At 57.6% G+C, this 19,181-nt stretch overlaps 8 protein-coding genes across 8 annotated transcripts; 4 read left to right on the plus strand and 4 right to left on the minus strand.

The window, feature by feature from the left end:
- Positions 1-70: 70 nt before the first annotated feature.
- MYCTH_2302106 (uncharacterized protein) lies at positions 71-2,285 on the minus strand. Its single transcript, XM_003661992.1, has 4 exons — positions 1,748-2,285; positions 1,586-1,677; positions 1,331-1,531; positions 71-1,266 (listed from the first exon to the last, which is right to left on the minus strand). The coding sequence occupies exons 1-4, from the start codon at positions 1,843-1,845 to the stop codon at positions 425-427; spliced, it is 1,233 nt and encodes a 410-aa protein (XP_003662040.1). The 5' UTR covers positions 1,846-2,285; the 3' UTR covers positions 71-424.
- Positions 2,286-2,498: 213 nt separating this feature from the next.
- Positions 2,499-4,448, plus strand: MYCTH_2314800 (uncharacterized protein). The gene is made up of 6 exons (XM_003661993.1): positions 2,499-2,638; positions 2,695-2,916; positions 2,976-3,844; positions 3,920-3,980; positions 4,128-4,212; positions 4,371-4,448. The coding sequence occupies exons 1-3, from the start codon at positions 2,596-2,598 to the stop codon at positions 3,428-3,430; spliced, it is 720 nt and encodes a 239-aa protein (XP_003662041.1). The 5' UTR covers positions 2,499-2,595; the 3' UTR covers positions 3,431-3,844; positions 3,920-3,980; positions 4,128-4,212; positions 4,371-4,448.
- Positions 4,449-4,764: 316 nt separating this feature from the next.
- MYCTH_2302111 (uncharacterized protein) lies at positions 4,765-6,519 on the minus strand. Its single transcript, XM_003661994.1, has 3 exons — positions 6,265-6,519; positions 5,643-6,202; positions 4,765-5,582 (listed from the first exon to the last, which is right to left on the minus strand). Exons 1-3 carry the CDS (start codon positions 6,285-6,287, stop codon positions 5,101-5,103), a joined length of 1,065 nt encoding a protein of 354 aa, XP_003662042.1. The 5' UTR covers positions 6,288-6,519; the 3' UTR covers positions 4,765-5,100.
- A 306-nt stretch (positions 6,520-6,825) lies between these two features.
- On the plus strand, positions 6,826-8,097 carry MYCTH_65137 (uncharacterized protein). The gene is made up of 7 exons (XM_003661995.1): positions 6,826-6,932; positions 7,045-7,101; positions 7,174-7,189; positions 7,317-7,442; positions 7,500-7,570; positions 7,623-7,764; positions 7,817-8,097. Exons 1-7 carry the CDS (start codon positions 6,930-6,932, stop codon positions 7,849-7,851), a joined length of 450 nt encoding a protein of 149 aa, XP_003662043.1. The 5' UTR covers positions 6,826-6,929; the 3' UTR covers positions 7,852-8,097.
- A 718-nt stretch (positions 8,098-8,815) lies between these two features.
- MYCTH_2302119 (uncharacterized protein) lies at positions 8,816-12,245 on the plus strand. The gene is made up of 5 exons (XM_003661996.1): positions 8,816-8,993; positions 9,086-9,209; positions 9,278-9,466; positions 9,538-11,647; positions 11,716-12,245. The coding sequence occupies exons 1-5, from the start codon at positions 8,984-8,986 to the stop codon at positions 11,800-11,802; spliced, it is 2,520 nt and encodes an 839-aa protein (XP_003662044.1). The 5' UTR covers positions 8,816-8,983; the 3' UTR covers positions 11,803-12,245.
- Positions 12,246-12,249: 4 nt separating this feature from the next.
- MYCTH_2302122 (uncharacterized protein) lies at positions 12,250-13,723 on the plus strand. Its single transcript, XM_003661997.1, has 2 exons — positions 12,250-12,739; positions 12,796-13,723. Exons 1-2 carry the CDS (start codon positions 12,539-12,541, stop codon positions 13,621-13,623), a joined length of 1,029 nt encoding a protein of 342 aa, XP_003662045.1. The 5' UTR covers positions 12,250-12,538; the 3' UTR covers positions 13,624-13,723.
- A 1-nt stretch (position 13,724) lies between these two features.
- Positions 13,725-16,541, minus strand: MYCTH_2302123 (uncharacterized protein). The gene has a single exon (XM_003661998.1). The coding sequence runs from the start codon at positions 16,321-16,323 to the stop codon at positions 13,909-13,911; it is 2,415 nt and encodes an 804-aa protein (XP_003662046.1). The 5' UTR covers positions 16,324-16,541; the 3' UTR covers positions 13,725-13,908.
- Positions 16,542-16,962: 421 nt separating this feature from the next.
- Positions 16,963-18,478, minus strand: MYCTH_2133532 (uncharacterized protein; the record flags this gene model as incomplete). Its single annotated transcript, XM_003661999.1, has 1 exon — positions 16,963-18,478. The coding sequence occupies exon 1, from the start codon at positions 18,418-18,420 to the stop codon at positions 16,963-16,965; it is 1,458 nt and encodes a 485-aa protein (XP_003662047.1). The 5' UTR covers positions 18,421-18,478.
- Positions 18,479-19,181: the final 703 nt, after the last annotated feature.

Here is a 19,181-nt window from a genome sequence, read left to right on the forward strand (position 1 = left end):
TCGCCGAGCCTCCGTCACCTACGGCCGATCCAGCCGCTTGCGGTTTGGGGGGACGTGCTTTTTTTTTTCCCTCGTGGTCCACAGCGCTCAGAAGGACCCGGCTTGGCGACACAGGACAGCTGCGAACCCCTGCATATCAGCACTCCCAGCCAACGAGCCAACACCAAAAAGGGGAATCGAGTTCTGATCCAGCACAGTTTGTCCTCCCGAACAGCTAAATGTCCGAAGAATACAATCAGCTCACGGAGTGAGCTTAGGCACAACCATAGTCCATCTGAATGCTTCATTCACAACTCGAATCGTGAAAATAGAGAGATGAGCTGAGCCACGGCGGCACGCTCACCACCTCACCACAAAGTTCAACAAACAGGCCCATCATGCAAGCGATTAAGCCCTTTTCACAATTTCCATACCAAGCCACTAGTCAATGACTTTCCTTTCTCAGCATCTCCTTAACGTCTGCATCGATCCCATCATCACCGCCCAAGTCTGGAAACTCGTCCGATGATGCCTCGATTTTGCGTTTTTTATTTCCATTCAGAGGCACGGCCTGGTATTGAGAAGCGACGTTTGAAAGCATCTCCAGGTCCGGAGCCGAGGTAGAGAATGCAGGCTGTGCATTCCCGGAGGCCGGTGCACTGTGGAAGGGTACGGGCTGGTGCTGACCATTTGGTGCCTCATGACCAGCGGAGGAAGAAGTCCCGTAGAAATCGTCGCCATGGTCCTGCACGTGGGGAGGCGTGAGCGCCTCGACCTGTGGGCGGTCAGGCTCTGGGACGGGACTGTGACCTCGGGTCGACTGCTCCTCGCCGGCCGAGGAGAGACCACCGATAATAGCCATTTCCACTGCCTGCTTCTTCTGCTCGACCTCAGTCCGTCTCCCGCTCAGCTGCATCATCTGCTTCTCATCAGCGTCGAGGGCTTCGCGGTTCATTGCCAGGATCTTTTCAAGCTCCTTGATCAAATCCTTGCGCGCCCGAATGCATTGTGTGACAGCCCCTTCGGCATTAGCTAGTGTCTTCAATAGGCCACTAAGTCGCGCCGCCTGAACTGGGAGAGCTGCCGTGGTAGTGCTGGGATCGGCCAGCTTCTCGTAGTCGGAATTGGCCGTGTTGAGCGCGCTTTTCATGGGCTGGACGGCTTTAGTGATAGCCTGCTGAGGTGCAACCAGAGGAGTGAGCTCTGAGGGGATCGGCGGTCCCGCGGAACTGAATGCATGACCGCCGAAGCCACCAACGTTGGCTCCCGGGCGCGTCTTGTCGATCTCTGTAGCATGGATGTTGGTATGAGCAGCGCAACAGACCCCACTCTAAACGTTCGAAGGACTCACCGGCCAATTTGTTGTCCAAATCCTGCAGGATGTCTCTGTCGAAGATGCTGCGCTCTTTCCACACCTCCACAACCCTGCGCAGCTTCCCTTGGACATCGGCTGGCGCACCCTTGTATGCCACCGCCGTGGCGTCAGCAATGAAGGGGGAAAAAGCGTTGAGGAAGTCATCCTTGTGCCGAGCCTTGGATTGCTGTGTAACCTCTGGTGAGGGGTCAGTAATGGCACAGTTATGGCCAGGATAAAAAAAACACGAACCGTTGGCAAGATATATCATGTTAAGCCTCTTGGAGCTTGGTAGATCCTTCAGCTTGGTCAGCCACAGATGCACCGTCTGGGATGCATGTCGTCTATAATAGAATCAGACATGGTTAGCTGCAAACGAACATCTTAGCGACTCGCGAACATGTGAGTTCTTACCGATGGAACATGATCCATTGCGCTGTGGTGGCAATGCTCTCGTGGCTCTCGTTCAGCGCCGAGAGCTTGGAGAGCACGGCATCATCCGTGTAGGCCATGCTCGGCGGCTGAGGCGAAGGCCCAGCACAATGCTAAATGTGCAATTGGATGGTTGGGCTCGAGCTGGCAAACCGGGCAAGCTCCGGGTAAGCTCCGGGTAGATGGCTGATTGGGTTGACAATGATGAATCTGGCAGCGATGGTGTGAATGGTCGCGATGCTTGTTTATGTGCAGAAGCTCACTAAAATTACGATCGCAGATTGCTTGTCCAGTGTTGACAGTAATGGACAGCTGTGGGAGCCTTTGTCGGCTTTTTGCAATTTAAAACTCGCAAACTGGATGCCACAGCTTGGACCAAGCAGGTCAAATACAATGTTGTCTTAGGAAACCCTCCCGCCTCTAGTTGCCCTGTTCAGTGCGAAGACCGAGCAGATGCAGTGAAGCGATGCGTGGTCATTTCAAGTTTGTTTGGCAAAAGTGGAAGGCGGGAAGTTGAAAGGTAAGAAGCTGCTGGATTGGGAGCTTGTCAAGTTGCAGCGGGCACTGTTTAAGCTCCAGCTGGCTCGGATAGGTGCATGTCTCACTTCATATCCCTTCGATATTGTGATACTTGTATCATACCCCTTCAGCGTTGCACCTCATCTCAAGTTGGCCAAGGGGCCCACGCATGGAGCCCAGCAACCTGGCGCGATTCAAAGCACCCTTCGGATTTCCTTGATCCCCCCCCATTCAACACCTGCACGAACCTCACAATATTATTTCGGGACCACATATTCTCGTGCAGAGATATCGAGTCCTCGACAATCAAAATGGCTGACCGATTCCCTTCGTTGGAGGATTTCGACTCTGGTGGTAAGTCGAAGGCATTCCGTCGCCGCTTAGTGGCAGCCTCTAAACCTTGCGGGCAGCCCAGACCGACATCAAGGACACATCAGACGCACCGTCTGCGGCCAATTTCCTCGAACGAGAGAAAGCGATTCTCGGTGAAGACGCCAACCAGTTCGCGACAGTTGAGGATGCCGGTTTCGACGACGGCGACAACGACCTTCTAGGCGACGGCGGCGTCGTCAGCTCGCCCGGCAACAACGCCGCGTTCGAGTCCCAGTTCCCGGACATTACCAGCTCCAACGAGGTATGCGACCTGTGCCGATCGCTCGTAATGGGCCTGGTTCTAATCGCGCCGTCTTCCAGGGAGTTGCACCCGGCGGCACAATTACAGGGGGCCCGTCAGTTAGCTATAACTCGGGCTACAAGACCTCCGCCGATGAGGAGGAGGAGCCTGAGGTGATCAGGGAGTGGCGCGAGAAGCGGGACGCCCAGATTGCCAAGCGAGCCGAGCAATTCGCCCGTCAGCGGGAGGAGACGATTCGGGAAGCCCAGCGGAACATTGACGACTTCTACGAAAACTACAACAACAAAAAGGAAAAGATGATTGCGCAGACCCGCAAGGAGGCCGAGCAGTTCCTGGCCAACCGCGAGGACACTACGTCGGGCGGCACCAGCTGGGAGCGCATTGCCAAGCTGGTCGACGTGAGCGGGAAGGGCGCAAAGGGCGGTGCGGCTGGCTCGGGCAAGGAGCGGTTCCGGGAGCTGCTCATCAGCCTGCGGAAGGACGAGAGGGCACCCGGCGCAACGGGGTATTAGAGATACCAGGCACAGAATGACTGGCGAGATACACGGCGACGGTGTCTTCGAATCAAGCCATCGCCGCTACAATCATGACAATGACCATCATCAGAATCACTCTTAATGTACTTTTAGACGGTGGCCTTTCGATTCGTAAGCAGGGCTTCGGATACTTGACAGTGCGGGCGTCAGAGGGGCCATAGTTTGCATGCAGAGTGCACAAAGGGAACACCGGTGAGGCGGACGTTAAATTCTTTCAAGTCCCATAAACAAACCACAACGTTCTGTGGCTGCTTCTATATCTCAGCTTCACCCTACATGTACAAGCCACCGCTACATCTATCTCCCTTGCTTGCTTAGGAGCCGCCGAGGCTTAGTCGCTGAACCAGGTGTTCTTGCCGAAAATCCTGCGGCCCATGGCGTAGAGGGTGGCTGCAAATCCAGCAACGGTCAGCAGTCTGCTCCTCGGGACGATGGATGAGATCGGTTTGTGTGGCGAAATCATACCGGCAGTGGTTCCCCAAAGGAGGATGTTGTAGGGCGTCAGAAACAAGCTGCTGCGAGGGTTCTGTGTGCCGTCCGTCAGCCAAACGCTCCGAGTCCGTCCCCTAATTTGCCGCCACAATCTGGATGTGATATTCGCATCTGATCGCACCCTTTCCTATCCACTCTCCTCCCCGCTACGGCAGTCCGAGGCACCCGGGGGGGAACTCACAATCCTCCAAATGCGCGTATGCGCCTTGTACGCTTGCTGGTAGAACTTCTGCTGCTCATGCACCTTGTTGGGGGCGTTGATGAGACTGTTGGACGAAGCAAGAACCTCCAGTTAGCATCCGGTCGAAGATGATCGTACGATATGCGCGGTAAATCAAGGCCTCCCGATGAACGGGCTCACTGCGTTCAATGGCCCAGGGGCTCGAGCTCTGGAATATATAGTGCTCAGAAAATCGCTTCTTACCCCATTTTGAATGAGTGGAGCGGAGATGCAGTCGGCGTGATCTGGTTGTTGGTGTTGGGAAAGGACCGTGGTAGTGGTGATGATGCCGGTTGTGTTGTGAGGTGAGCTTTGGCCCGAGCCGGGCGAGTTCGTCACTTCAGATTGGCCAATGCTCATGAATGACTAAGCACGCATTTTCGTGGTGCGATGCCAAGCAGTTTTGGAGCTGCAACCCTGGCGAGGCCCGCTTCACAAAGCAGGCCAGAGAGCCAAGCTTGAGGGTTTACGGAGGAAACTGTACGGAGGAGACACGGAGTAGAGAGCACTTGAGAATTGTGGAGGGCCAGGCAATGGAGTAGAAGCCAAGTTACAACTGTAACTATATGCGGAAAGAAACGACACATCTCTCCCATCTCGGCTTAGGTGATCCTCGAATCACCCGTTAGAACGTTCAGAACCGGCGTGAAACAGTCCCTCTCCTGTCCTCTTTCTGGAAGCCTCATTGCTACCAAGATCTAGATGGTATGTATGTAGTGTACAGGGTAAAAAAAAAGAAAAGAAGAGAAACTCGAACCGTAGAACCTCACCATTCTCCCGTAGAGTTCCTCTACCCTGCTGTGCGAATTCCAAATACACCACGCTCTCGTACACGCTCCCAGATCCACAAGCTCTGCATGATGTGGCCATGCTCTTGGTGGCCGATTTCAAGCAATTAACTCGTCTGCCTCGCTCCACCCCAGGTGAGAGTTTGTCACCTGTCCTCGACCGCTGTGGCCCCGTGTTTCTTCGGTTTGATAACCAGCAATATAATCATCGCGGCAATTATCAGCAGCAGGAGGAAAATGATCTTCCTCTTAGTCGTCTTCTTCTGGTACCCCTCCGCGGTTTTAATCTCTTTCTCGGCTTCCTTCACATCGCTGGCCATACGCTCCACATTATAGTCAATTCGGTCTAGCATAGTGCCCTGGTCAATAACCATGGTCTGCAACTCGCGAAAAAGATCGGAGAGTTCAATGATGCCCTGCGCAATCTCCTCGATCTGTCTCTCGCGCTGCGATATGACGGCGTCATTCGAATGAAGCAGTTGTTGGTGAGCCGGTGCCTGGAGTGCTGACTGCGAATAGCTTCTGTCTGCGTCGGATTCGAGAATTGACGGGTCGGCATAGCTACCCCCAGCCAGTGGGGTGGTAGAACGTTCAATGGGGTTTGCCAATCCTGCCATACTCCTGAGTTCTGCGCGATTAGAACGTTAGCGCTCTGCTTCGTCAAAACAATCCTATAGTGTCCCCTTACTCTTAAGGTATGCGCTCTGCTTCTTGCGAAATCCAGCGCTCGCCTCCTGAACCCTGGTCGCTAGGTTGACCTTGATGTTCTTCGCCATGGTCTCTTCGGCGCGGGTCATCTGGCCACTTGCCTTGCCTTCGCGCACCATCTGCCCAATCCGCTGAATGCATCTGTTGCATTCGTGGAAGCCACGCGTGATGTCCTGCGTCAGCCGCTCAATCTCGCCCTCCTCAGCCTTCTTGGCTTCTTCGTCGTTGAACCCGGGGAGGACGTGCTTTTGATGCAGCCTCTCCAGCTTCTGGCTTTTGCTCGCGATGTCCGCAAGTAACTCTGTCACCTCGTCCGACACGTCGGCCCAGCGGGGAGGGAGCCGATCCATCTCGATGACTGCATCGCCGTCATCCACATCGTAGGCGCCTGAGGATAAGAGTCCTCGCCGGTCATCGTCTGCCGAAAATAGGACCCACGTGCTCGCGCCGCTGCCGCCGAAGCGGTCGCCCGCGCTAGATGGTCCATACCGGTTGCGCTGAGTTGGGTGGTGGGCGTAGGACTGCCGGTACGAGATATAGCTAACGCAGGGAAAGTCAGCTGCATTGTAGACAGAAAATGTCTTCGAGATGGAGGGTCCTACAGGTTCGTGCGGTCTCGCCACATGGCGGACGCCGGAAGGGGGAGAGATCCCCTCAGTCCGCTCCGGAAGCAGGTGAAGGAGAGGTCGAGTCGTGTGCTTTCTGCCGGAGGCTGGTACAGAACGGCATCACATTGTAATTGTTACCGCTATGCGCCAGCTGTATGGGTGGCTCCAGTCGCGGCGGACAACGCGGGCACTGCACTTGTGGGCGGCTGATGGCGAGAGCGATGATGAAGCGACAAGCGTTACGAAGTTACTTCGTACATGCCAGGTACTCCGTCGGCACGGCCTCTCACAAGCCGCGAGGGACCCGACAGCTGCAGACAGCTGTGGGGTGCAACTTCCAGTTGTGGACCCAGCTTGGCTTTGGCTGGAACCTCTGATGCCAGAAAACAAGGGCGGGCACAAATAGAGCTGACCAGTCAGTGCCAAGGATGAGAGACCCTGCAACAGCAGCCTCCTCGCCCCCCCACCCCCCGGCCCTGTTCTGGGTCTGGGACTAATGCCCCGCATCCCCTTGAAATCTCCAGGCTGCGCCTTCAAACATCACAACCCAGCTCAGCGACACCGCTACCCAAGCCATCACCACAAGTTTTCTGCCAAGATCTGCAGCAGGCCCGCGATCGAATCCTCTCTCTTACTCAACCCTACGCGTAACAATCATCATGGTCAGTTAAAGCGAAGCTCACGATGTTATCGCGAAGGAGTCCCACGACCGATGGGGTGATCAGGTTACGGTAATGTCAGGACATGGCGAGCTGACAGCGTCTTTGATCACAGGCGGACTCTCTTACCGAAGAGCAGGTCTCTGAGTTTAAGGAGGCTTTCTCCCTCTTTGTAAGTTGATGCTCGCTCGCTCTTATTAGCCTGTTCTCTGTGGCACCCCGATGCTGACTGGCCCCGGTATAGGACAAGGACGGTGATGGTGAGTGTGCCCGCCTTTTCCGAACGCCCGCCCACCCGCCGCATGCTCGTTTGCATACGACAACGACTCCCAAAACAAGCAGCGGTGGCACTTGACGCCATACGGGAGGCTTGCTAAAGGTGCACAGGACAAATCACAACCAAGGAACTGGGCACTGTCATGCGCTCGCTTGGTCAGAACCCTTCCGAGTCAGAGCTGCAGGACATGATCAACGAGGTGGACGCCGACAACAATGGCACGATTGACTTCCCCGGTATGCACCAGCTCCGCTCACCTCCCCATCGCGATACAAGTGGCTGACGGCTACTAGAGTTCCTCACCATGATGGCAAGGAAGATGAAGGACACCGACTCTGAAGAGGAGATCCGTGAAGCTTTCAAGGTACGATGGTCAGGCATTGAGTCCCTGAGTCTTGCCTAACCGTTGCCTGCAGGTGTTTGATCGCGACAACAACGGCTTCATCTCGGCGGCCGAGCTGCGCCACGTCATGACCTCCATCGGTGAGAAGCTGACTGACGATGAGGTCGACGAGATGATTCGCGAGGCCGACCAGGACGGCGACGGCCGTATTGATTGTGCGTACCATGCTTCCAACAAGGTTGTGAACGCCTGCTGATACCATTCCAGACAACGAGTTTGTGCAACTCATGATGCAGAAGTAAATGGCGCATCCGGGCCATCACACAAACGGTCAACCTCATGCAGATCAACAACTCTCCCTTCCAGTTTGCGTTTTTTTGTTTCGTTCTGGATCCAACCTAGGTAGCTCTAAGCAGCGTTCTGCGGAGGGTTTGATGTTAAAAGCGCACTGCTTTCTCGCTCTCATCGAGCTGGCCACCCAGCGCGTACGTACGTAATTGACTAGCAGTCGCTGGAAGCCGTGCTTCTCGACAGCGAGTTGACAAAGTATTCGCCCGTTGCATTCAATGTGTTGCCAACTGTAACATGAACCTGTGCCCGAGCACGCCAGTTCCAGCGGCAAAGGTTGTCCTGCCAGATCCCCCCGCCCAACCATTCAAAATTGTAGCGTCAACCCCTGGCGTATGCAGGTGGATTGTGGCAGTGCTGAAACTAGTGGTAGTGTGTGTGCACCTGCACAACACACAAGTGCTGACCTCTCTCCTTCCGCCTCTATGATTTTGATTTTCATGCAGCCCTATAGGGATGGCGCTGCTGCTTGGCTGCAGGGGTTTTTTTTGGCCAACTTGCGTAGGGCTGAGCTGTATCGCAGCGAGAAATAAGGAGACCTGGTCAAAATAAACAGCACCGCAACCAAATCCATGGTGTTCAGAATACCAATCAGGCCATTTCAGATATCTCGGGCTTTTGCCTAAATAACTTGATACGCCGCAGAAGAGGATGGAGGGAACAGTTGATAAAGACGTAGGGCCATTGGGAGTATCCAAGGCGATAGCGGCGACGTCAAATAAAACAGTGAACCTTCAAGAGTCGGATATCCAGGTTGCATCTCGCAATTGACCACCAGCAGTCGAGAAGTCGATGGGCTTTGTGACCTGGAAACCGAGCACGGGGCGCGGGTAGCTTCGTAAAAGTGAAGGGTTAGGGTTAATATTTATGCCTCAGGCCTCAATGCTGCCGAAGCTTGGGCGGTCTCAGCGGTCCGTTCAGGAGCGACCACGGTGCCACCTCGCAGCCATAGTCTCAGGGTCCATGATGCGGGCAGAGGTCGACGGTTGATTTAACTCGCCCACAGCTCCTCTCCCGACAACCGGCCTCGAGTCTCAGGTCATAACCTGTCCTTTCGCCCCGCAGAGGGCCTTGACGCATTCCATCATGACCTCCCGTGAGTTCTTTCGCTTCTCGATTATCGATCGACCCATCGGGACAGAAGGAATCGCGGCGACGGCAATAGCTGACCACCCCGCTACCCCACAGTCAAGCAGTTCATTCGCAATGTGCGTGCCGCAAAGACGATTGCCGACGAGAGGGCTGTTATTCAAAAGGAGAGCGCGGCCATTCGGGCGAGCTTCAGGGAAGAGAGCGCAGACCATGGCGTGAGGTACTCGCGAAGCGACAGAGGAAGCCCCGTGAAGGCATGCAGGTGCTGACCGCCTCCTTTTTTTGCAGGCGCAACAATGTGGCCAAGCTCCTCTACCTTTTTACCCTCGGCGAGCGAACACACTTTGGCCAGATCGAGTGCTTGAAGCTCTTGGCCTCGCCTCGCTTCGCCGACAAGCGGCTAGGACATCTGGCGACAAGCTTGCTGCTCGATGAGAACCAAGAGGTCCTGACTTTGGTCACCAACTCTCTGAAAAAGTGCGACACTGTCTGAAGGGCAGCTGGGGCGTATGTGTCTCGGGAATTGCTTACTGACTCGGGCTCGTTAGTGACCTGTCTCATTCGAACCAATACGTCGTCGGCCTCGCGCTCTGTACCCTAGGTAACATCGCCTCGGTCGAAATGTCGAGAGACCTGTTCAGCGAGATCGAGAGCCTCATATCCACGGCGAATCCCTACATTCGACGGAAAGCCGCTCTCTGTGCCATGCGGATATGCAGAAAGGTCCCGGACTTACAGGAGCACTTCATCGAGAAGGCGGCGGCGCTGCTCTCGGACCGCAATCACGGCGTGCTGCTTTGCGGTATTACCCTGGTCACCAGCCTTTGCGAAGCCGACGAGGACGAGGGCGGGGAGTTGGGCGTCGTCGACAAGTTCAAGCAATTCGTACCTGTGCTCGTGAGGACGCTGAAGGGCTTGGCCTCCTCGGGCTACGCGCCGGAGCATGATGTCACCGGGATTACCGACCCCTTCTTGCAGGTCAAGATTCTGCGTCTTCTCAGGGTGCTGGCCCGCGGGGATGCCCAGGTTACGGAGCAGATCAACGACATCCTGGCGCAAGTTGCGACCAACACGGATTCGTCCAAGAACGTCGGAAACTCGATCCTCTACGAAGCTGTGCGGACCATTCTAGACATCGAGGCAGACGCGGGGCTTCGGGTTCTTGGTGTCAACATCCTCGGCAAGTTCCTGACCAACAAAGACAACAACATCCGCTACGTCGCCCTGAACACGCTTGTCAAGGTGGTGGCTATTGACACCAATGCCGTGCAACGGCACCGCAACACAATACTGGAGTGCCTGAGGGACCCGGATATCAGCATCAGGAGGAGGGCTCTGGATCTCAGCTTCACGCTGATCAACGAGAGCAACGTCAGGGTGCTGATTCGCGAGCTGTTGGCGTTCCTGGAGGTGGCTGATAACGAGTTCAAGCCGACCATGACCAGCCAGATCGGTATTGCCGCTGACCGCTATGCGCCCAACAAGCGGTGGCACTTTGACACGATGCTCCGCGTGGTGACTCTAGCGGGCAACTACGTCAAGGAACCTATCCTCTCATCTTTCGTCCGCCTCATTGCCACCACCCCCGAACTACAGACATATGCGGTGCAGAAGTTGTATGCCAACCTCAAGAAGGACATCACCCAAGAGAGCTTGACACAAGCCGGTGCCTGGTGCATAGGCGAGTACGGTGAAGCTCTGCTGCGGGGTGGCCGGTATGAGGAAGAAGAGCTAGTGCAGGAGGTCAAAGAGCACGAGATTGTCGACCTGTTTTCGACAATTCTCAACAGCAGCTATGCCTCGCAAGTCACTACCGAGTACATTATCACGGCGCTAGTCAAGCTTACGACGCGACTATCGGATGCGGCCCAGATCGAGAGGATACGGCGCATCCTGCAGAATCACCAGACCAGTCTGGATGTCGAGGTTCAGCAACGCGCCGTGGAGTTTGGCAACCTCTTTTCATACGACCAGATTCGCCGAGGCGTGTTGGAGAAGATGCCTCCGCCGCAGATCAAGGAGGAGTCCCGCGTGCTGGGCGAGGCGGCTAAGAAGACAAACAAGGCGGCGAACCGGAAGTCCAGGGTGATCAAACCAAAGGAGGAGGATCTCCTCTTCGACCTAATGGGCGAGAGCAGCGGCCCCGCGCCGCCGCCGGTCAACGGCACCGGCAATGCCGACTTGCTCGCAGACATCCTCGGTGGAACCAGCTCACCGCCTCCCGCTACCACATCGCCTCCCCCAGGTCAGTCAAACGTGGCGTCCATCATGGATCTCTTTTCGCAAGGCCCCGCCTCCACGCCTTCCCCAGCGCAGAGTGCCGCCGCGCATGCCCCTCCCAGCGCCGACCTCTTCTCGGCAACTGCATCGCCGCCTCCCCAACCCGGCCCTGCTGCTGCGGTCGCCGCAGCCCCCGGATATCCCTGCTATGACAGTAACGGCTTGGTCGTGACCATCCAGACACAAAGAAACGCCGAGGGCATGATTCAGGCCACTGCCCGGTTCCGAAACTCGTCTGCCGCGGGGCAGCTGTCGAACGTTGGACTTCAGGCGGCCGTACCAAAGTCGCAGAAGCTGCAGCTGCTGAGCATCTCATCCTCAGAGCTTGCGGTCGGAGCCGAGGCGACGCAGTTGATGAGGGTTGCGGGATGCAAAGGAGTAAGTGTTGACAATGAAATCTGATTGGTGTGGGTATCGATGTGCTGACTCGATTGTGCTACGCGCAGCCTCTGCGTCTTCGTTTGAGGATAGGGTATTCCCACCCTACGGCAGGACAGGTCATGGACGTTGTCAACTGGACGGAGCCGTCGTAATGCCCTTGAGCGTGCTACGTGGGGGACGATCGGATAAGCTGGATGGTATGTTTTTGGAGCATCGTGGGTCAAAACGCCGGCTTGTCTAGGTATACCGCTTTAAAAAGTTTCATGATGCGGCGCCTCTGGTGAGCGCTGGGCTGAGCGGGGAGCCTTCAAACGTTGGTATGAATCCGTTTCAAGCTGAATGAGCCGCAGCTTGTCACGGTCTATGCTGTTCTGTTCCATGGCAATAAATAATGGACGACACGAGTAGAGTGCTTCTCTGTTCCTGTCTAAGATAACATTAGTGGTGATTTTGTACCTGTGCTTGACACCTGACAGTTAGTTTTAACGTACATTTCAGGATATGTGCGCAGTGCATACAACGTACGGTACGTATAACTATACGTCCGTACTATGTATGTAGATGAGTAGTAGAAGACGTGCAAGCAGAAGTGGGGCAGTTGCTCACTGACGTTTGTTCCCCAAAATTCATACCTAGCACTTTTGTTACTGCAGAACTTCGCTTCCCTACTGCGTAGCTCCCGCGGCAAGCTCCGGGAATTTCCAATTCAGAGATTGACAGCAGAGTTCTTGGTGAGGGTCGAGATCACCACACAACAACACTCGAAGCCTCCAGATTCAATTTTTTTTCCTTTTTTTTATCTGCAGCCGTTGACATTTAGCCAATTTTCTAGCTGGCTCCTTTCGCCATTGCCAGGTCTAGCGACACAGGTCCATCACACATTTCACAATGTCTGCAGTCAAACGGAAGATGCCGCCCGCCAGTCTGCTCCAGCGGAGAGTGAGGCCAAGATATGAGCCAGAGCCCGATTCTGATCTCGAAGACAATGCTATCGAAGATTCCAGTGAGGACGGCGCAGGTTCCTCCGGATCGGATGGGGACCACGACGAGGACCCCAGTGACGACGGTTCCAGGAGTGGCAGCGATGAGGTGAGCCTGGGCGCGCTCGTTCTCTGGTATCGGTGCGCCTAACTGATTTTGTCTAGGGGAGTTCAAGTTCCGAGTCTGGATCTGAAGGCAGTGAAGAGGACGAGGAAGGGGAGGAAGGGGAGGAAGAGGAAGAGGAAGAGGACCCGCAGATTGACGCGTCGCAGCTGTCGTTTGGTGCCCTCGCCAAGGCGCAGGCTGCCTTGGATTCTGCGTCGAAACGGCAGCGCGAGGCAGGGGCGGAAAAGGACAAGGAAGACGAGGGATACGGGCATCCGTCTAAGTCGGGCTCTATCAAGAAGAAGCCGGAGAAGCGATCCAGCAAGCACGCGCCCGTCGAGATGTCGAGCAAAAAGCCCGTCTCCCGCAAGCGCGACTTCCTCACGGTCACGGCAGAGATCAAGAAGCCGCAGCCGCGCGACCCGCGGTTCATGCCCCTCGGCCCCGGGGCCGGCCCGGGCCGCCGCAACAGCAGCACGATCGACGAGATCAAGGCGCGCAAGGCGTACGCGTTCCTGGACGAGTACCGCGAGTTGGAGATGCAGCAGCTGCGGGAGGCCATCAAGAAGACCAAGGACGCGGCGCAGAGGGAGAAGCTGGAGCGGGCGCTCATGTCGATGGAGAGCCGCAAGAAGGCGCAGGAGCGCAAGGACCTCGAGAGGGCCGTCCTCCAGGAGCATCGCAAGCGGGAGAAGGAGCTGGTCAAGCAGGGCAAGAAGCCCTTCTACCTGAAGCGGTCGGAGCAGAAGAAGCGCGCGCTGGTGCAGCAGTTCCGGGGCATGAAGAAGAAACAGGTGGACAAGGTGATTGAGCGGCGGCGGAAGAAGCTTGCCAGCAAGGAGAAGAAGCTTCTGCCGACGACGAGGAGAACTGCCGAAGACAGGTAATGCAGCCAAAGCAGGTGTGTGCTTGCTGCTGCTGCAGCGTCAAAAATCTTCCAACGCAACATATAAGTGGTCCCCGTGAATCCCTCTTAACTGCGTAATAATGGTACATAACCATGTTTCCGTCTATTTTGACAGTTACAACTTGAAACAGCAGGGTGGTGGGTTCGATATATATATATATATATACATACATATATGTACACGGTATTATTCACATTGCAATTACAAATAACAAAAAACAGATAGGGCGGTTCCCTTCCCTCCCCTCCTCCTTAATTAACCCCGTCATGTCTGGATATACCCGGTCTTGGCCAGGGCCTCCTCGAACAGCTCCCTACACCTGACCCGGCTGCCCAGACGGGCGCACAAGAGGAACGCGCCGCTCAGCTTCCGGTGCAGGCTATAGGTCTCCTCGGGGGGCGGGGCCAGGCGCTCGCGGATCATGACGGGGATCTGGGCCTTGACGCGCTCGGTGATGGTCTGGTCGCGGAAGTCGTAGACGTCCGGGGCGTCGCGCAGGAAGGGCTCGGCCAGGGTCAGCACGCTGGTGACGTGGGCGTCGAGCATGGACCTGCTCTCGTGGCCCGTCAGGTAGCCGAGCTGCTCGCTCAGGTGCTTGACGGCGGCGCGGTCGGCGCGCGACGCGGCCTCGAGCAGGCGGACGTAGAGGGTGACGAAGCGGTCCGGGTACTCGCGCGAGGCGCCGAAGTCGAGCAGCTCCAGCTTGCCGGTGCCCGCGTTGTACAGGAAGTTGGTCCAGTTGGGGTCCGTCTGCATGAAGCGGAACTCGGTGATCTCGCGCAGGCAGAGGCGCAGGATCTGCGTGCCGATCCAGTCGCGCTGCGCCTGCGTGAAGGAGGCGATCCGCGTCACGGCCGTGCCCTCCATGAACTCCATCGTCAGCACGTGCGGGCCGCTGGCCTCGCGGTAGACGCGCGGGACCGAGAAGACGGATTCCTCTTTCGGAGGCGAGGAAGAAGAAGACGACGAAGAAGAGGGGCGGGTGAGGAGGAGGTCACGGTAGCGTTCGGCGCACTCGGCCTCGCGGGTGTAGTCGCACTCCCAGGCCAGCTCCGTCCGGGCGTTTTCGATGGTCTTGTCGAGGTACAGGCCCTTGGGCAGGAGCTTGGTGGCGGCGAGAAGGATGGCGAGGTTGTCGAGGTCCGAGTTGATCGAGTCGGCCACGCCGGGGAACTGGATCTTGACGGCGACCCGGGCCCCGCTGGACTTGAGGGTCGCGCGGTGGACCTGGCCGATGGAGGCCGCGGCGATCGGCTTGTCCTCGAACTCGCAAAAGAGGTCGCGCCAGTTCTCGCCCAGGTTGGCCGCCAGGACGCGGTCCCGCTGCCAGCCGGGCATGTAGTCGGCGCGGTCTTGGACCCGCTGCAGGACCTCCTGGATAGGCGCCGGGAGCATCTTGGCGTCCTGGAAGCTCATCATCTGCCCGAGCTTGAGAGCGGCGCCGCGCATCCGCGAGAGCTTGGCTACCAGCCGCTCCATGTTGGCCGCGTTGAGCATCACCGGGCCCGAGCCACCGCCGCCAATGGCCCGGCTGAGGCCCTCTCCTATCGCGCCCGCAAACATGCCTGCCGCGAGGCCGCCGTAGTTCCAGAGCCGGCCGATCCGGGTGGAGGGAACGGCCGACTCGCGGAGCTGGTAGGCGGCAGCAGCGCCCGAGGAGAGAGGGTTTGGCTTGGCCAGGTCCGAGATGATGCTCGCGTCTTCTCGGGAAGGTGGTTTCTTTTCGGCGGCTTCAGGGGCCCAGCTTGCCGGAGCTTCCTCTGCCGATCTTGCTCCATGCTCCGTCGTCTCGGCTTGACTTTTTGCAGGGTCAACTTGGACCGGTTTGTCTGCGGCTTGTTCTGGCGCCGGGGGAGACGCCCGTTCCCGTTCCCGATGTGATGTTGGCGGCGCGGTCACTTCCTGCTCTCTTCTTCCCTCGTGATCCTCGGTCCCTCCAGTGTTCTCCGCGAGAGATCCGCTAGTTGCATCGACAGACGCGGCCGGCTTTCGAACTTCATCCCCCCCCTTTTCCTCCATCTCCTTCAAAACTTCCAGGATCTGCGATCCTTCTTTAGTCCGGAAATGGCTAAGATCGATCCCGGGTATGCCCACCGCGGGCTTCCTCAACAGTTGTGGAGGCCGCTTCGGAGGCACAAAGCCCTGCTTTAAAAGCGCGATGCCACCGTCCGCCCACGGGGCAGGCTTAAACTCGGAGCTCCCTCCGCTTGCCCGCGGCGCTTCATCTCTCCGGCCCTCCGCCGCTTGCCCAATTGCACCCTCTCGGCCGCGAGTCTCGACCTTACCCTCTGACCCCGTAGCCGACACAGAACTCGTCTCGGCATCCGGCCTTGCAACGGGCGTCTCGTCAACCCGCAGCCCCGGCTCCCCCGCGGCCCGCTCTTCTTCCGCCCCTTGACCGCTCCCTGCCCCGGCTTCGGCTCCGGCTTCGGCTTCCTGTCGTGGCTGCTGCTGCTGTTGCTGCTCCGCCGTTGCCGCTGCCGCTGGTTCTGGACTCTGTGCCTGCTGCTGACCCTCCCGACCCTGCCTCTGCCTCCTCCCCAGGACGGCCCCGACAACGTCGGACCCGCGGCTGTACCTCTCCACCTGCCTGGCTCTCAGCGCCACGTGCTTGCTCGCCACCGCACGCGACGCGCTCGCGACGGCGGCGAGGTCGACGAGCAGGTGCGCGAGGCCCATGCCGAGTACCTTTTATTTTTTTCTCTCTCTCTCTTTTTTTCCTTTTCCTACCCCTGACGTGACACAAATGGTCGGGATGCTAGAGTTCCTATTTGTTATGCCGTGGGGGATTCCATCCCGCGGTGAACTAGTGGAAACGATTGACGAGGTATTTGGAAAGTCAGGCGCGGTGAGTTGCAATACTGCGCAGGTACCGGGCTGAGCCGGGTGGATGCGGTCCCGTTGCTTGCCGTGGTGCGCTGGTCGCGGCCGAGGGAGCAAACCGCAAATTTTTGGGAGCAGGGGCCCCTGCTAGCACCGGGAGCGACCCGAGCTGGCGGGACGGGATAGGGCTGATCTTGGTGGGGGGCCAGTCCGCAATGTACGAGTACAGTACTGTACACTACCAATCCCTTCACTAGCGTAGCCTGCTTTGTCATTTGTGGGGGGTTCCAAAGTCCCTCACGCCCAGGAAAACCTTGGGAGATATGTCAAAAAGGGAGACGTCAGGGTGCTGATTCGAAGCAAAAATCCAATTTTTTGCTCTCGACTACAACGTTGCTTTCCGCTGTTTACAGATTCCGGGTATCATGACAATATGTGTAAAACAAAACAGCCCGCTCTAGCTTTCCTCGCGCCTGGGTGACACCAGGAAACTCTCTACTTTGCCACGCCTCTCAATCCTGAGCTCTTCGCTCGAGGCGTCGCCTTTGGCGTGAAGCTCACGGAATTTCCAAACGGGGACTCCGCATTTCTCCTTTCCGATCCGCCAATCTTGCCCCATAACCTCTGCGCCGCCGGCGTCAACCCTCCAGACGCTCTCGGACTGCTCGGAAACTTGGGTACCGGCGCGCGCTCCACGTTCCCCGTGAACCCCAGCCGTGCCGACGTCCGCTTCGACTGCGAGATCTTGTCGACCATGCGGTGATGCAGCAGCTCCCGCTTCCTCCACTCCTGGAGCTTGAACGGATTCGGCGTCGTGTCCCCGGCGCTGAGCTCGATCAGCGGCTGCTGCTTGTCCCGCTCCCGCTCCCGCTCCGGCTCGGGCTCCTCGTCGTCCACGAACGCGTACCCGTTCACCCTCGGCGTCTCTCCGCCACCGGCCCCGGCCACGCTCGACTCTGCATCGCACGGCCGCCTGTTGCCCGCGATGGCGCTGCGGATCTCCGACAGCGAGGGCGACGCGGCCCTCGACCGGTCCTCGCCCCCGCCACCCTCGTCCGAGGCGGCGGCGGCGGCGACGGCGGGACCTCCGGGCCGCGGCGCCCGCGTGTTCTCGTACACGATCTGCTTCGGCGGGGCCCTGCTCTCGGCCTGGGCGCGCTCCGCGACCGTCTGCAGCCGGCGGCCGCGCCAGCCTTCCTCCACCCCGTCCGGCACAAACATCAGCTCGTTGTGGGGCTTGGCGCCGTTCCAGTGGTCCGGCACCGCGGGCCGCTCGGCGGCGTCCTTGTCCGCGATGGCGAGCCGGTCGCGGGCGAAGCCGTCGTCGCGCAGCGCGCCGGCCCCGCGCCGGGCGAGCAGCTTGGCCTCGACCTCCTTCTGCTTGAGCTGCTGCTTGGACGGGAGCTTGTTCCCCGTCCAGAGCCAGGCGTACTTCTGGACCCGTTTCTGGTTCTGCTTGTCGAGCAGTCTGTAGAAGGATTCGTTGTCTTCGGAGGTGTACTTGGATTGGAACGTCGCTAGGGAGACGTTTACGTCTATCGCCGGTTTTGTGGAGGAGGTCCCCGCGGTGGCGGCGGAAGCGGCCGAGGCCGGCGTCTCGCCGACGAAGTTGAGCGGCGTGCGACCTGCTGCGGTCGTCGCCTGACGGAGCGGCGTCCCGAGCGTTCGTCGCCGTCCCGGGGCCATGACTTGGCGGAGACGCCGGCTGGCGCTTTCGATCCACTCTTCGTCTTTTGATTCGAGTGCGTCGAGGTACTCCTTCTGTATCTCGCTCTCGAGAAGGCCGGGGAAGAAGTCGCGGGCGATGATGTGGGAGAGGGCCTCGGTGTAGGTCTCTTCGTCGAGCACGCGCTTCGGCCGTTGGATGCGTTTCGCTGGTGGCGGCGGTGGCATCAGCTCCGTGTCGGTCCGTTTGCGGACAAGCGCCGTCGTCTGATTGTTCGTGGAATCCATGGCCCCTGTTGATTCCTGTTGGGTGTTGAATCCGGGGAGGGGGGATTGTTTGGTGAGGTTGAGAGTCGTTCCAACTAGGAACTTGGTTAGTTTGGGGGCGATTGTCGCCTTGCTCGGCAAGTTGTAATGTACGGATTACACAAGTACGGATTACTGTGTACATACAGTACGAGTCAGTGCGGATTACAGTCCGGAGTAACTCGAGTGTAGTGTGAGTGTGGGGCCCGGCCAGTGCTTCAAGTTAACGATACCTCCTTTCCTAAGTTCTTGCCTCTTGTTTCATTTTTATTTTGCAGATGAAAATATGGCCAGGCGGTTCGCGAGACAAAAGTTCTCTCCTGAAAGCTTATTCTGACCGGACCCTTGTCTTCACGGCCGGGTGTGTTCAACATCACTGCGTGCGTGACCACAAAAATGGGTGGGCACATTTGTTGGCGGCCGCAGTCTAGGCAGGGCAGCTTCCACATGCGGCCCAGTCATGTTTGCTTACCTCTCCGCATCTCTAAGCGTGGTCACGTAATAACTACACAACAAGGACCAGAGATGCGACTTCCTGTACCAAAGAATGGATTTTGGCAAAATCGTTGCCATGAGGTGGCTGCCAATGCAATCTTGCTTTCAGCCGTGCTGGGAGGCATCCATCCGATAAGTGTCGTATCCCGTCCTCAATAAATGTTAGCCAAGCTGTGGAATGTGTTCAGATGCCGGGGCTATGTCCCATGTTCTCAGGTTTGAGTCACTGCACAGTAGGCATAACATCA

Source organism: Thermothelomyces thermophilus, chromosome 2 (genome assembly GCF_000226095.1).
Source record: "Thermothelomyces thermophilus ATCC 42464 chromosome 2, complete sequence".
Classification (NCBI taxonomy): Eukaryota; Fungi; Ascomycota; class Sordariomycetes; order Sordariales; family Chaetomiaceae; genus Thermothelomyces; species Thermothelomyces thermophilus.